The sequence below is a fragment of the Streptopelia decaocto genome (assembly GCF_964273445.1).
Source record: "Streptopelia decaocto genome assembly, chromosome: 11".
NCBI classification, from domain to species: Eukaryota; Metazoa; Chordata; class Aves; order Columbiformes; family Columbidae; genus Streptopelia; species Streptopelia decaocto.
The window spans coordinates 6,409,687-6,423,418 of NC_138666.1; the positions used below are offsets into that span (position 1 = coordinate 6,409,687).

A 13,732-nucleotide genomic window follows, 5' to 3' on the forward strand; every position below is an offset into this window, starting at 1 on the left:
CTGCAATCATTTCTCCTACAGTTCCATTGATTTTTGGGCACTCACAAGCTGTTACTTTGATTGAATTTTATGGCAAGATTATGACACGATTATGGAAAGCTGTGCTGTTGTTTAATATGCAGACCCTAAAAGAAAGCCTCTTTTTAGTACATGAATCTTCCTTTCTGCAGCCCATTTCTGTTTCTATTGTCTTCTCTCTGGTCACAATGGAAAACTCATGGGAAGTGGGTCTCTTATATCGAATGTGGTAATTAAATTATCCTCATTTGTGGAGCTGTTACTGTGGTGTATTTTTATTTAGCTTAATTACCCCCCTTGGCAGACAGCCTGTTGGGAGTCCCGACACTGATGTTTCTCAGGAGCGACTCCAGTGTTCTCCTCCGAGTGTCCATCTGTCCATCCGTCCATGCCGGGTGTGCCGGTCCCGCTCCCGCTCAGCCGGTGTTGGCCCCACTGCTCCGTCCCCCCACACGGCTCTTTCACCAGCTTGGCTCCTCTGCTGCGTCATTATGTTGCCAAAGCATTTAGAAAAATTTGCATTGCGGTCCGGGTGTACTGGTACCTTTCCCTCTTTAATTTACTTTTACCACTTTGCTTTGCTAAATCTGTACTGGGTTTTATCAGGTTTTCTGCTGCTGTTCCAGAGGCTGTGAAGGAGCAACATGGCACACCGATGTCCCATTCTTCTTGCCTGCTTTTGCTCATTTTTTATTTCATTTATTCCTTATCATCTGTTGTATCTCTTGGTTTGCATTCATTTGGAGCGGAGTCACATGCAAAACCACCTGTAAGAGGTTTCATTGCTGTGCAAGAAGGCCACACATCACATGAACCTGCAGAGAGATCCACTGTTTATATATTTGGGATCTCTTGGGGATCTCACAGCTGGGGCAGCCTCGAAATCAGGCAGCTCAGTCAACTGTGGCAACATGTCACTTGCAGGGTGCTTGTGTTCAGGCAGCCTCGTGTGAAACATCTTCAGGTAACGTCACCATGCTCACGAGGTGCTGCATGACACTAAGAGACTATTTCAAGGCTACAATTTCAGTTCGTCTCTGAACACAGGGATCCGCCTTTCCAGCCTTTGTTGAGGATCTGGCTGCTGAAGGGATCGCTGAAGATGCAAGCCCTTCAAGATGTAGAGACAGCACGTAAAGCTTTCAATTCCCTGGGTTTCACGGTGGAACAGAACAAGTCCTTCCTCTGTCTGACAGTTCACTGAATTTCCTGGAGCCTGCCTGGAAGCAAAAACTTATTTCCCCGAGGAGCACTTTTCATGCAGTGGAAAAACTGGTCAGGCAATTACAGGCAGGTCCTGTCATCACGTTGGGGATACGTCTGGCAGTTCTGAGCCATATGGCACCCTGCACTTATGTTCCCCTTCATGTAAGGCTGTGTGTGCGTCCCCCGCATGCCTGACTCTAGAACAGACCCTCCCAACAGGGTTGTGACTGTCCCTTGCTGCTCCTGCCCCTCTGGACTGTCTCCTGCACTCCAGCTTCTGCCAAGGGACACGGTTGTGTTTGCCCCCTTTGCCTTGAAAGATAATCACTGATGCTTCTCAGCCTGAACTGGAGCTTCACCCCGGGAACCCAAGAGCCTCACAGACTTTGTTTTGTCAGCCAGGATTCACCGCAGTGCCAAATGCATGTCAGGAGTTCTCGCACTGCCCGAGCTTGCCCGTATTTACATCATCGCATCAACAGCCTGGATGGAGCAAGATCCCATCCTGTAGTTGACCTTCAGGACTGACACACTCAGCACTAAGCATCAGATAGGTTAATTAGCAAGCTGTCTCCTGGGAAGAGGACGACTCTTCTGAGAACTGCGTTGAGCAAAGCTTGGCACCGTAGGACAAACTCAACATTTATGTGGCTGCAGGATGATGTGGGGCATGAACATGCCTGCAGGTACTAATGAGGCAAAATTGGCATCTGGAGAGGTGCTTGTAATAACAACACCTGCAATACCAGGGTATATATGGGCAATATGTCTCGAAGAAGTGTGCTTACTGATAAATAAGCTTTTCTTTGGTTGCCAAAAATGGTAACGTAACTGCACTTGCATAAGTAAGAGTTGCCTCATTATCTGGTTCTTGTGTAGTGAGAAGTTCGTGTCTTTTGTTATCCAAGAGATGGACTAGATCTGTGTAGGCTGTAGGATAGAAGATATCTCTTTTTTTTTTATAGCTCCCAACTTTAAAATATAAATAAGATTGTGTGTTAGGCAGCACACAAAGCAGAAACGTTTCTTGAAGTCTAAGCAGCATTTTGTTTCCTCCCTAGGTGTAATTACTAGGGGGTTTTGCTTCAAAAAAAACCACTTGGACTGTGGGGTGCCCTTGTTACCAAATTAATCAGAATGCAGAACTAAAAGATCTGATAGGTCTTTTTCTTTACTAAGTTGTGTTATGTTTGCGGTATTGTGTGTCCATTAAGTACCACATAGGGAACTTGTTTGTGAAAAATTCAGTGAAATTATCTCTTGGTAACATCTTCACAACCAGTTGTCAGTTTTATTACCCAAGTCCCAGATGACTATTTATACGTCTTTACTAAAATACTCCATTGCCGGTCAGGAAGAACAGAAGTAATAATATATAGCAAAAGCTGGCACAGCTTAAAATACCGTTAACAAAATACCCAATGAAGACTGAAGTAGAGAGAGTGTTTTGAGTCAGGTGGCAAAGCCGAAAAAAAGAATTTAGAGCAGAAATCTCTGAAATTTTGGCAGTTTTAGCCAGAGGTGCAAAGCCTTAATAACATGTAAATACAGGGTGCTCACGCCTTGTTGATACTCCAGGTTAGTAGTGACTTCTGCTTAGAGCAATTAGCCCCTGTTCAAAACTGAGTTTACCAAAATTTGAACGTCAAAATACCTGTGTTTTACTTAGGGCAATATATTTTACTACTATGGAAAAAAATTGAAGTGATAAGGCTTGGTTGATGAACATAATGATTTTAGAACACATTAATTAACAAGAGAGCTCACAAGTGCCTATTTCGAGCAGATGGAAAATCCAGGAAATCATCAGAGAGGTAATTGCACTGGTTATGGAGCCAGAAAAGAAGGGAAGAAGCTCCTGAAGGGGAGCTAAAGGGGAAAGGATCTGATAGAAATGTTGCCAGTCTCGCTGTACTGATCGGGGCAGAAACCTCTCCGTGGAGAAAAGAGAGAAGGTGCAAAAATGTATAACAAAGAACCAGAGTCTTGCTCAGGGGAGATGCTGACTCTTCGTCTTCTTGAAAAAGAAGGAAATGGAAGCAGCTGCAATTGCAGGGGCGAATCAGCTGCTGCCACAGGAGAGGTGGTGTTGAGGAACACTAAAATTCTGGAAACTGGAGAGCTGAGGGTAAAAGAGCCTCCGCAATGCCAATAAAAAACATCCAGCATAACCATGTGGGAGCTGGATGCAGAGAGGTTGTCAGACATTTGCAAGCCAGGCGTGACAGCCGCTACACAGACAGCTCCGGAGGGAAGGGGGCTGAAGAAAAATACGTCTGTGGAGGAGAATCTCTAGCCTAAGATCAGAGGTAAACTCATCTCGATTGATCGCTGCCCCCTGCCCAGTCCGGGACCAGCGCTCTGCATCGTGGCGCATCGTCTGATCAACCTGGAACTCCTGCGTGATTGTGGCAGACCAGCAGCCTGCAGGTATTTCGATGAGTCTGGGCTAGAGTGGCACTGTATAAAAACGGAATGTTGAAGTAAAAAGCCATCTGAACTGGTTTCAAAAATGCAAAATGCAGTTTGAAATGGGCATCTTCTTCATAGACAGGTTGAGGCAGTGCGGCAGTAGCCTGAAGGACACATGGCTTAAATTCTGCTTCAGAAATACCACTGAAGCAACCAGCAGGAGGATCAGATGGACAGTCGTTATCTTCTGTCACCTGTTCATGCAGATACTAAGGCTTTATGTAGTCATTCTGCCTCCATCCCCTCTGCCATTTGAACGTTGCAGTTGCTCGCAGTGAAATGCAGCAGAAAAGCAGAATTCTTGCAACCGGGGAGTTACAAGTTCTATGAAAACAGGTGACTGGGTAGAGGATCAGCAGGATCACATCTCCCTGCTGCAAGGAAAGCTGTGGACACCACTGGAGAATCCACACAGAGGAGAGGTGTTTTCAATACTCCAAATATTCCTGTGGGTAACTGGCCACATGCCCAATGTGAGGTAGTTGCAACTGGGTCCCAGCAGATGCTGCTGGACCAGACCCTTCAGTCTTCTCTTTGGTTCCTTTTTTGCTTTTCTTCAGCCCTGTGAGCCTTTCCAGTAATTGTAAGTTGCCATGTTTCAGAAGTAGAGCCCCAAACCTGTTGTCTGCCTCGTGTGTTGTGCAGACTTTAAATTGCAAATGAACTTGATAATACAAGAGAGAAACTGAGGAAGACTGAATAATGGGACAAGATCAAGACTTGGATACTGCAGTGCTGAGCAGCCTCACAGCACTGATAACAGATAAAATCAAATTACCTGAATCTGGGTGTATTGCACAATTAAAAATAATGTTTTTAATTAAAATAATTCTGGTGGAGAAGGAAGTAAAATATACTTTATTAGCCAAGTTTTATGCTCTTGCCATAACTTCACCTGTGTCTGGTAAAACATGCTATAAATCTGAAAGCATGTATTAAGAGCCCTCTGTCAGTTTTTTATGAAGCACACTATATAATACCCATTTTGATACATTCCTCTCAATAATAATGCAGTCCTGTCACTCCCAGGATAGACATACTGCGCTGTGCCCATACAGGAATCATTAGGACAAGATCTAGATTTTTTAAAATGCTTAAAATCCTCTTTAATTTGCTCTGGTTCTAATTTGAGGGTGTATTGATGATGGTGGAGAATCTCCCAGACCTGAAGGTGAAAGACTGACGACTGCAAGAATAAACCGGAGCTCTAACACCAAAAACATGGACAAACCCTCCTTCCAAACCTGAATTTCAGCGCAGGGCATGGGGGGGTTAATGGCAGAGCAGGTTCCACGGGGCTGTTTGGCTGGGGAGGAGATGGGAGCAGATTGCCAAGGCGCAATTACACTAAATGAAGGAAGCAGAGGCCACACCTGTGCCTGGGACCCAGCGCTCTCAATCCAGCCCTGATTGGATCTCCCGAGACTTCCCGGAGGTAAAGTGTCAATTAGTGTAATGACCCTGGACTTTGTCCACTCATTCTGAGCGTGGAATAATTTCGTGTACACCGGGGGATCTCTTTTAGCAAACTCCTCACAACACCACCTGCTCACCCGCTCGTTCTTCCCGTGCTATTCCCAGCTCTCCTTCGGCAGGACTGTTGAACTGGAATACAAGATGCTGCATGTCCCGAGGGCAGCGAGCTCTGCATCTTCATGCACACAATAATGCCCAAACACCTGTATAGATAATATCTTTTTTTTTTTTTTAAAGTTTGGAACAGAGAATGTAGCAAACCCAGCTCTCGCAGCCCAGTCCTGCATACGCATTCAGGGAAATGACGGGACTTCATCATGTAAGAGTCTCCAAACTCCATTAATGACTCAAACTGATTACCATGAAGTAATTATCTCCATCTTACATACAGAGTAAAGCCACTCTTCTCGTGCAGATTTTGTCTCAAAATGTACTTCTTGTGTAGGGCTGGAGACAGTTTTAGCCCCTGGTATGCAGTCAGCAAATGCTTTACAAACTGCTGCGTGGATTTTGGATTTGGAGCACTTTGTGGAGCTAAACAGGTCTGTCTGAGCAAAACCGGAGCTGGTCAAAGCAAGGAATGGGGCAAGGCAGGAAAACCGACCCCAATGCGGCTCTGCTTTGTCTCAGCAGGTGTCTCTAGTTTGTCACCAACGCCAGCCCCGGGGCTGGTGCCATCGCAGGCATTGCCATCCCCTGCTGTGCACGGAGACTTGATACGCGGCCGGATGAGGAAGATAGTTCATGTGCTTAATTGAGGCATCAGAAGACGATCCGTCATGATCTTCCAGCATTGAGTGACACCTCATAGCATGCGGGGTCCGTCACTGTCGTGTACTTCACCGCAAGGAAGACAGCTGCAATCGGATATGTTTTAAGCTAGCGTCAACAGGTTGAGCCATCTTAAGAGCATGTTAAGCCCTACTGAGACAAGGTTTATAGGTTAGCGGTATGACTTGGAGCATAATCTATACATGGTCTTTAGCTTTAGCCAGCTTTGTACTTATTTGAGAAGTGCGAGTCTTTTCTATGCGCCAAGCCATTTCTATCACGCTTTAGGGAAATCATTCAGCCTGTGCTAAATGCTGAAATAATCTGAAAGTGTAGAAGCTGCAGGGAAGAGCAGTTCAGAAACACCAGGAGCTGAGGTTAGGCCAAGATTTCCCGTCGCTGCTGAGCTTGCTGAAAAAGCCAGGAGTGTCCTGAACGTGGGAATTAAAGCAAGAAGATGATTTAAATTACTCAAGCTTACTTTGTTATACTGTGGCATTCAAGTGTCTTAGGCTGCTAATGAGCAACAATGCTGTGGCTAAATGCAGCAGTTAAGATTATAGTGAGAAGATTTTTTTCATTGCAACAGGACTGGCATATTTGGAGCAAAAAGCAGCAGTCGTGACAAAATGTTGTTTATCTTTCATCCAGACCACAGCTGTGTTTTCTGCTGGTCTGTCCAGATTATAGCTAATTTGGAACCCTATATATGAAAAGCCGTTTGGATGGATGAAATTGAGCTATCTCTTTAGCACTTAAATATTTGCAAAGATGCTGTGGAGCTTAATTAGTTAGCAGCAACATTTTATCTTATGGGTCCACTTCCGAAAGAAGATCTTCAATGCTGGAGAGATGACATAAGTATGTGACAGACATAAACACATTAGATAGTTACAAGAGCAGCAGTAGGAGGCATGAAATGATTTGATATCTAGAGTATCTGTTAGACTCTAACAATCGATTAAAATATGTATTAATTCATATTAATCCTTAATATGAGGATCTTAATAAAGTGTGATTAGCTTTTGGAAGAGCTTTCAAATCCTGGCACAATAGGTGCATTAGAAATCTGAAATACTGAAATATACGTGTCTCCCTAAGCTGTGTTTCCCCTCCCTTTCCATCACTGTGTATGTCGGCTTTATTATATTTCCGGCTTCCCCATTTCATGCCATGTCCAGCTTGGGTGTCCGACACGCCGTGTGCATCTCTGGTACTCGCCTGTGGTTTCAGGCCAACTCCTGCGGTGTGTTTGTCTCTGCAGCGTTTTCTCTTTGTGTGCAGCCCTTCCCGTGCTTGCTCTCCTCTGCATGTCAACACAGGTTAGCATTAAACCCTCTCTTTAAATCTGGTTTGATCTTTTTTTCCAGCATGCTGCGGGGCTGGCAATCCTGTGCGCTTGAAATAGAACCAGGAGGTTTCCAGATAGAATCTATCCAAACCGAAGGGCCCTTGTGCCACCGGGATGTGACACTGGCTGAGTTCAGTGATTTCTGCCTCGAGTGTCCTCACCAGGCTGAGAGTCTGGGATGGTCTGTGGCAGCTCCCAAACTGCTGCCGCTCCCTCTGGTTTTGGAGGAGGGAGCTATGAGCGCTAAGGTGGGATGTGTGGGGAGAGGAACAAATTTGGGAGCTTTGCAAGAACCGTCTGGATGTCGGGGTTGTCCCGCAGATCCCCCAGCCGGGCCCGGCCGTGTCCTCTCCACCAGGATGCGGCCACTGGGTGTGAGAGCAACAGATTAGTTTGCTCGAGCTTGTAATTTCCAATTCCCTTCCGCTTCTCTATCAGCAAAGCTCAGGCCCATCCCCACAATCAGCTTCTCTCTGGATGGTTGCCGAGATGTGATATTTATAGGGTTTACTGGAAACTGTTGGCACATTACTGGGCTTCAAAATGGGATTGTTTTTCAAAGAAGGAAATTAGCTGGAGTGTGGGGCTGGTGGCCAGCTTGGACTGTAAGCAAAGGGAGCCTGAGGTCAGGACCAAGCTGCATTGTTTCTTTTATCTTCAGAAGCAATTTGCCGCTCTCTGTTTTTTAAGTGACTCTTAACATGATGGACAAAATGAGATCATTGGGTAGTAATCCTCCATTTTAGAGGTACTTGAAGTATTAGTGAAGTACACCCTGAACCACTTAAACAAGTACCTACTAGAGTAATTGGGTGGATAAAAATCTGGTAATTTATAACCTGGTATGAGGGCTTGGAGCATGACAGATGGGTCCCAGCTTGGAATAATAAAGCTCTAATGGAAGAATGTAGATGGGGTAGAACCCCAGGGTGAATGTTGCGAAATGGCGAGGTATTCTTGTCTTGGACAAGTCGCTTCTATTCTTCTCCATCTTCCTGTTTGCATAATATTAGTTCATCTTACTTGGTGACTGTGAACTTTTACTAGCCAACGGTTGTATTTGAAGCGCTTAGCTTGAGAACACCCTTGAAAAACAAAGTATTGACATTACCTTTCTTTCCCTACAATAAAAGCCTCCACGTGATGCATGTGCTTCAGAAAAGCACTAGGAGTGGAGGACGAATGTACGGAGAGCTAGGTGACCTTGTGTAACACACCACAAGTATTGTCTGGACAAACTTTCTGTACTAACGCGTCTGGCAAGGTGTCTGTCCTGTACCTAGGGTGTCTCTCGTGATAATTGTTTAAGGCACAACGCCAGAAGCACCTTATTGGCACGTGCCACCCTTCCTCCTTGGCAATCAGCTCGAGCTTGCAGCATATCAGCTGTATCCAGCCAGGCTGGACTCCATCAGCCCAGATGCTTCATTCTCCTTCGCTGTGGCCCAGGAAAATTCTTCTGACATAGCTCAGTGATGTGGACACTGTAATAATGCTGTGCATGAAGCACCACTAAGAACTCCAGTGTTTTTTTCCTGTTCTAGCTTTGCCAGCGAAGAATACCAAAGTGTCATGGAGCGAATATCCCTTGTTGTCCAGCAGCACAAAGTGACGATGGTGCCAGGGGAGCCGCAACTTAACGTGTGCGACAAGGCCGTCATGGTGAGTGCTTAAAGAATATGTACATTTGAGTATCCTTAGCTTAAAATGTATTTTGTAAAGGCTTTTAAAATATCATCTGATGCTGGGAAGGGATGGAGGAGAGCTGAATGCTTCTGTGTTAAAGGGCTGTCTGGCTGTTGTTTGGCAGAGAGGACTGTTTGTTACCTGTGGAATGCAGTAGCATAGGAAGGCTCATACGGAGTGGGGTTAGGTCTGGAAAGTCTGACAACATGCTGTGATAAACTCTGTGGCTTCCTTCCTTAGAGATACCTCAGCATCTACAGCTGTAGATCTTTCTTCTCCTTTCTAATCCTTCTGCAAATCTCAAAAGTTTTCTGTGCTGTAAGTGGTGGGACTGGGACAGTGGCTCTTTTGTCAGCGATGTGTGTGAGTATCTTTGGTCTTGCTCAGTCTCCCTTGATTCCACTCACGCTTGACTTTTCCAAAGCCTTTATGGCTTGAAACGTGACAAACATTTTCAATTCTATTTTCTGCTTCAAATTGCATGTTGGAAACTCACAGTTTGGCTTTCCCATCAAATGCTGCTTGGATTGTTGAGAACCCGGGAAAGAAACGGCATAGTTTGTAGGAGGTAAAGTTGTCGGATGACAAGAGTTTGTGTAGTCTGAGGGGATGTGCCTATAGATTGGCACAAAATGGTAACAGGTGAAATCTTTCCGATGCTGAAATAATCTTCTGAAGCAGTCAGTACCTGCTGCTTAGGGTCTGTCCCCAGCCAGCCAGAAAAGTACAAAATGTGGAGCTGTGTCTTCTTAGTAAGAAGGCAAAGATCTTTTTTAGCTTTGTCACATCTTTTTATTTTTGGATGTTAAGTAGGAAAAAGATTTGAAGGACCATTGTTTCAGTCTTGTTTGCTTTCATTATTCAACTTTTCCCTTAATAAACACTGTTCTGTGTTCCTCTGGGACCTTTTGGGTTCAGACGCTCTCCCCAGTGCCTGGCTGCTGCCAGAGGCCCGCACTGGAAAAGCATGTCTTCTGTGCTGGCTCTGGCTCCAAAACTGGTTCATAAACTGTCAGAATAGTCCCCTGTTCTGTGACTACCCTGGCGTAGTGTGTTTAGGTGCTGGGAAAACATCTGCTATCCCTGTTTGTCAACAAATAGTGTCTTTGGGTTGCCTGATGGAAAAACGGCTGGACTGGAGGTCCCGGACTCCACCCCATACCCCAGCCCTATGTTTTGCAGCCCATGGGCTGCTGCTTCTGCTTCAGCAATGGCAAAGCACTGTGGTGCCTGCCCAGGCCATGCTCCAATGCTTGGCCAAGCTCAGACCACATCTTTCAGGACATCTGAGGCAGAAAAGCCTTCCTGGTGGGCTGGAGGGGTCTTCTGATCCCAGGAGAAATGTTCAAATCCCAGCAGGAAACATTTTTACATAATGAGTTTTCTATTCTATGTAACCTCCTAACAGGCTAGTTACACGGTCACTAAAGTAAAATAAACAGGCACAAAATTATCACCTTTTGAGACCAGAGATGAAGATAACCAGATCATTTTGGAGTGATAGTATTGCTGGGGTTGATTGGGCCCTAAATCTGTCTTTGGGAGATAAATATCACCTACTAATACGAAGCCTAACGCTGCCTTCTCAATTCTGTCATCTGTTTATTTGCTATGGGCATTTAATATCATTTCTGGGACAGAGGAGAAGAATCACCTTTACTTACACATAAGCAAAGCAGACGGATCTTTTTGCAGCTGCTGCAGTCACAGATTGCTGTAAGTGCAGCAGCATCAGCGCTCCCGAGCTGGGAAGGGTTTGCTGGCCCATCTGTGGCCAGTCCCACCAGCAGCGAGGATGAAGCTCCTGCCGAGCCCGTTCTGCTGCGTTTTCCTCCTGTGGAAGCGCAGGAGAAATCGCTCCCTGCAGTAGAACCGCACTGGCTTGTCTGCATGTTTAACTTTCAACACACATGATGTCCTCAGGGCTCTCATGCTTAAGCTCAGTCCAGGAAAGCTGACTCGGACTGCAAGACTAAAGCAAACACGATTTGTTGAGGTTGTGTTGTTTTGGTTTGTTTTTTTTTTTTCAAAAGAACAAATATTTCATTTGTTTCTTTGGAGGCATCTGAAATTTCCAGCGGTGGTTGTGCATGTTAAAATTGAGAAATGGATTTAGAAAACAGCGTTGATTGTTCTTAAAGCGTCTGGAGCCCTTGGTGGGGTGCCTTCCACCAAAGGTCCCCTCTGCTCTGCTCCCTCTGCAGCCACAGCTGGTGTCTCACTGCCATCTGTTGTCAGCTCTGTGGAATAGAAACCTGCTCCGGCATTTTTTCTGGGGTTAAGCTTTTTACTCTATAGGAATTCAATTCCAAGAAAACATAAATGATTTGAAGGATAAAAATGAGTAAAATGAAAGGCAATAGGTCAGATCTGAACTGATGTTTAATAGGTGCCAGCAGGAACCTCCCATGGACGGACAGACCTGGAGGGAGGGAGAGACAGAGAATGAACACAAAAGCTTTTTGAAGGCGAAATGGGAACTGTGACCATTAACATTGCTGCAGTCCCAAATTTAAAATTATAAAACTCCATGAAACTGAAGAAATTTTAATCCAAATTCCTTCCTCCCTTAATCCCTTTGGAAGATGCGGTTTCCCTGCTGATGTCCTTTCTCTGTTGTGCACATGCTGGAGGAAGGTCGTTCAAGAAACATGGAAACAAGAGAGGCAAATATTAATACTTTTGGTCTGCATGCACTGGAGTAGTTGTCTCATAAATGTCTCCTACTCCATCTGTTCATGAATTCACCCATCATAATGCTCATTAGAACATGGGCGTTCCTACCTCTCTCACACCTTTGGCCTTCTGTTACTTTTTGCTTGTTTCCTCAACAAGGTGTGTGGATGTCTTGGTGCTAAGAACAATAACTCTTTTTCTGGATTCAAGGAAAATTAGGGGTTTCACCTCATGGTCTGCTTGCTCCACTCTACTACAGGAAAGAGAGGACGGTCACCAGAGTCCCGGCAAACTGCATTTCCACAGGAGACACCGCGGTATCCCAGGAGAGGGAATCTTCTGCTGCAGAACCATTTCTACTCTTTCCCAAAGCTTTTTTTGAATAGTGTTTGGAGTTGGGAAGTTGATGAGCCAGGAGCGTCAGCTGCAAGAGGGGTTTCATTTTTCACGCAGGACACAAGAGCGTCTTTGTGAGAATCAAAAGGGGTTCGTTACGGTACAGGGCTTAGCAGATAACGTGGTATGAATAATTTTTCTGTGTATTTTGTGTTTGTTTTTAACAGAACTGGTCTCCTCCAGGCTGTGAGAAGCTGGGAAAGTGCCTGACACCGCCCAAGCCTGATCCTAGGAAGTGCTTTTGGCCTCACTGATCTCTGCAGCTCTCAAGAGCTACACAGAGAAGCTATAACCAGCCGGACACAGGGATTACAAAGCATGTCTTCTCATGTTGGCACTCCTGTTTACACAGAAAGGGTGTGATGTATCTATGATATCATCATTTGCTCTTCCAAAAGGGCCAGTGTTTATATTGCTAGTGCTCAGGGTTTAGCCTTGACTCCTCTGTTATTTGAGTTGTTTCCGTAAATGGTAACTTCTCAGTGAAGACTCTTTCAACTGTAAAAGCTCTCTGGACAACCACAACTCTGCCACCACCCCAGAAACGCCGTGGACGCACCATTCCTCTTCCTCCTTCCACCCAACCTGCTCTCTCAAATCATTGCTTGTTTGGATGCCCCAGCAGCAGCCATGGGGAACTGTTCAGGAAACACAGAGCCACCAGAAAGCCCTGCCCAAGCTGCCCTTGTTTTGTTTGCCTGTCACTTGTTGGTTTAACATTTGATTTCCATTGTGAACTCTTTGGACTTATTTTTCTTTTCTCCATAAGCTTGCAAGCACTGTGTGCAGCTGTGTGGCCCAGAGCACTGCTGTGCATCGCTGGGTGCAAGCGAGTGCTCCCACCCTCCCTTCCTTCCATCTGGAGCTGCAAACATTCCCTAGGTAATGGTATGAAAAAATCTGAAGATAGTGTTTGTGTAAGTATTGCCTTATTGATGGTGTGCAGGATATTCTTAGGGCACTGGGGGTCAGTTGTTCATTTAAAGGGTTTTCTTCATTTCTAAAAACCCGAGTCCAAATATGGTTTAAGTCACGCTTCTAGTCTCATGATCTGGGCCCAGCCAACTGCAGGCTCAGAAATGCCCGTTTACATCAGACGTTAACTCTTGACCCTGTTTCCAGCGTGCGCTCTCTGAGGAATTCTCCTTGTGCAAACTTTCCACAGCCTGGGTGTAGCACTTCTTTAAACAGAGTTCACGGTAAATGCCGATCCTTCGCACAATTTCACATTGCAAATTTCTCATCTGCCTTTCAGCCTGTTTCACACCCTTCGCTATGGCTAAAAAACATGTCTGGAACAAAACCGAGCAAAGTTACTCTGGGGCTTCAGGGGAGCAGCTAGAACAACACTGAAAGTGCTGTTTGCACCACCGACAGCCCCGCTTCCACCCCTCCGGGATTTTATAAGTACACGTGCCCTCTCTGTATGGTGGTGCTGCATTGGGAAAAATCGAGGCGCTCTGTACTTGCAGACAGCCCTTCTTCTTTCCCAAGCAAAGCTCAGGGCTGATTTGAAACAGGCTGAGAGCTCTGCTCTGTGTCTGTGCTGCTGCTCTGGGCTGCTTTTTACCCTCCCCTCATCCCAAACGCTCTCCTTCTCTCCGTTCCCATGGTTTATGCCACCTGTAATCCCCTCCTCAGTAATTCCTAGTGTATATCTCATGAAGCTGCATAATCCTA

The 13,732-nt window shown here is 45.5% G+C and overlaps 1 protein-coding gene across 1 annotated transcript in view; it reads left to right on the top strand.

Annotated features, from left to right (window-relative positions):
- Nucleotides 1–13,274, top strand: part of GALNS (galactosamine (N-acetyl)-6-sulfatase) — a 44,677-nt gene extending 31,403 nt beyond the window's left edge. The window contains exons 13-14 of the mRNA XM_082062633.1: nucleotides 8,839–8,956; nucleotides 12,220–13,274. Coding sequence (XP_081918759.1) covers nucleotides 8,839–8,956; nucleotides 12,220–12,306 — 205 coding nt within the window. The 3' untranslated portion in view covers nucleotides 12,307–13,274. The remainder of the gene's footprint in view (nucleotides 1–8,838; nucleotides 8,957–12,219) is intronic.
- Nucleotides 13,275–13,732: the final 458 nt, after the last annotated feature.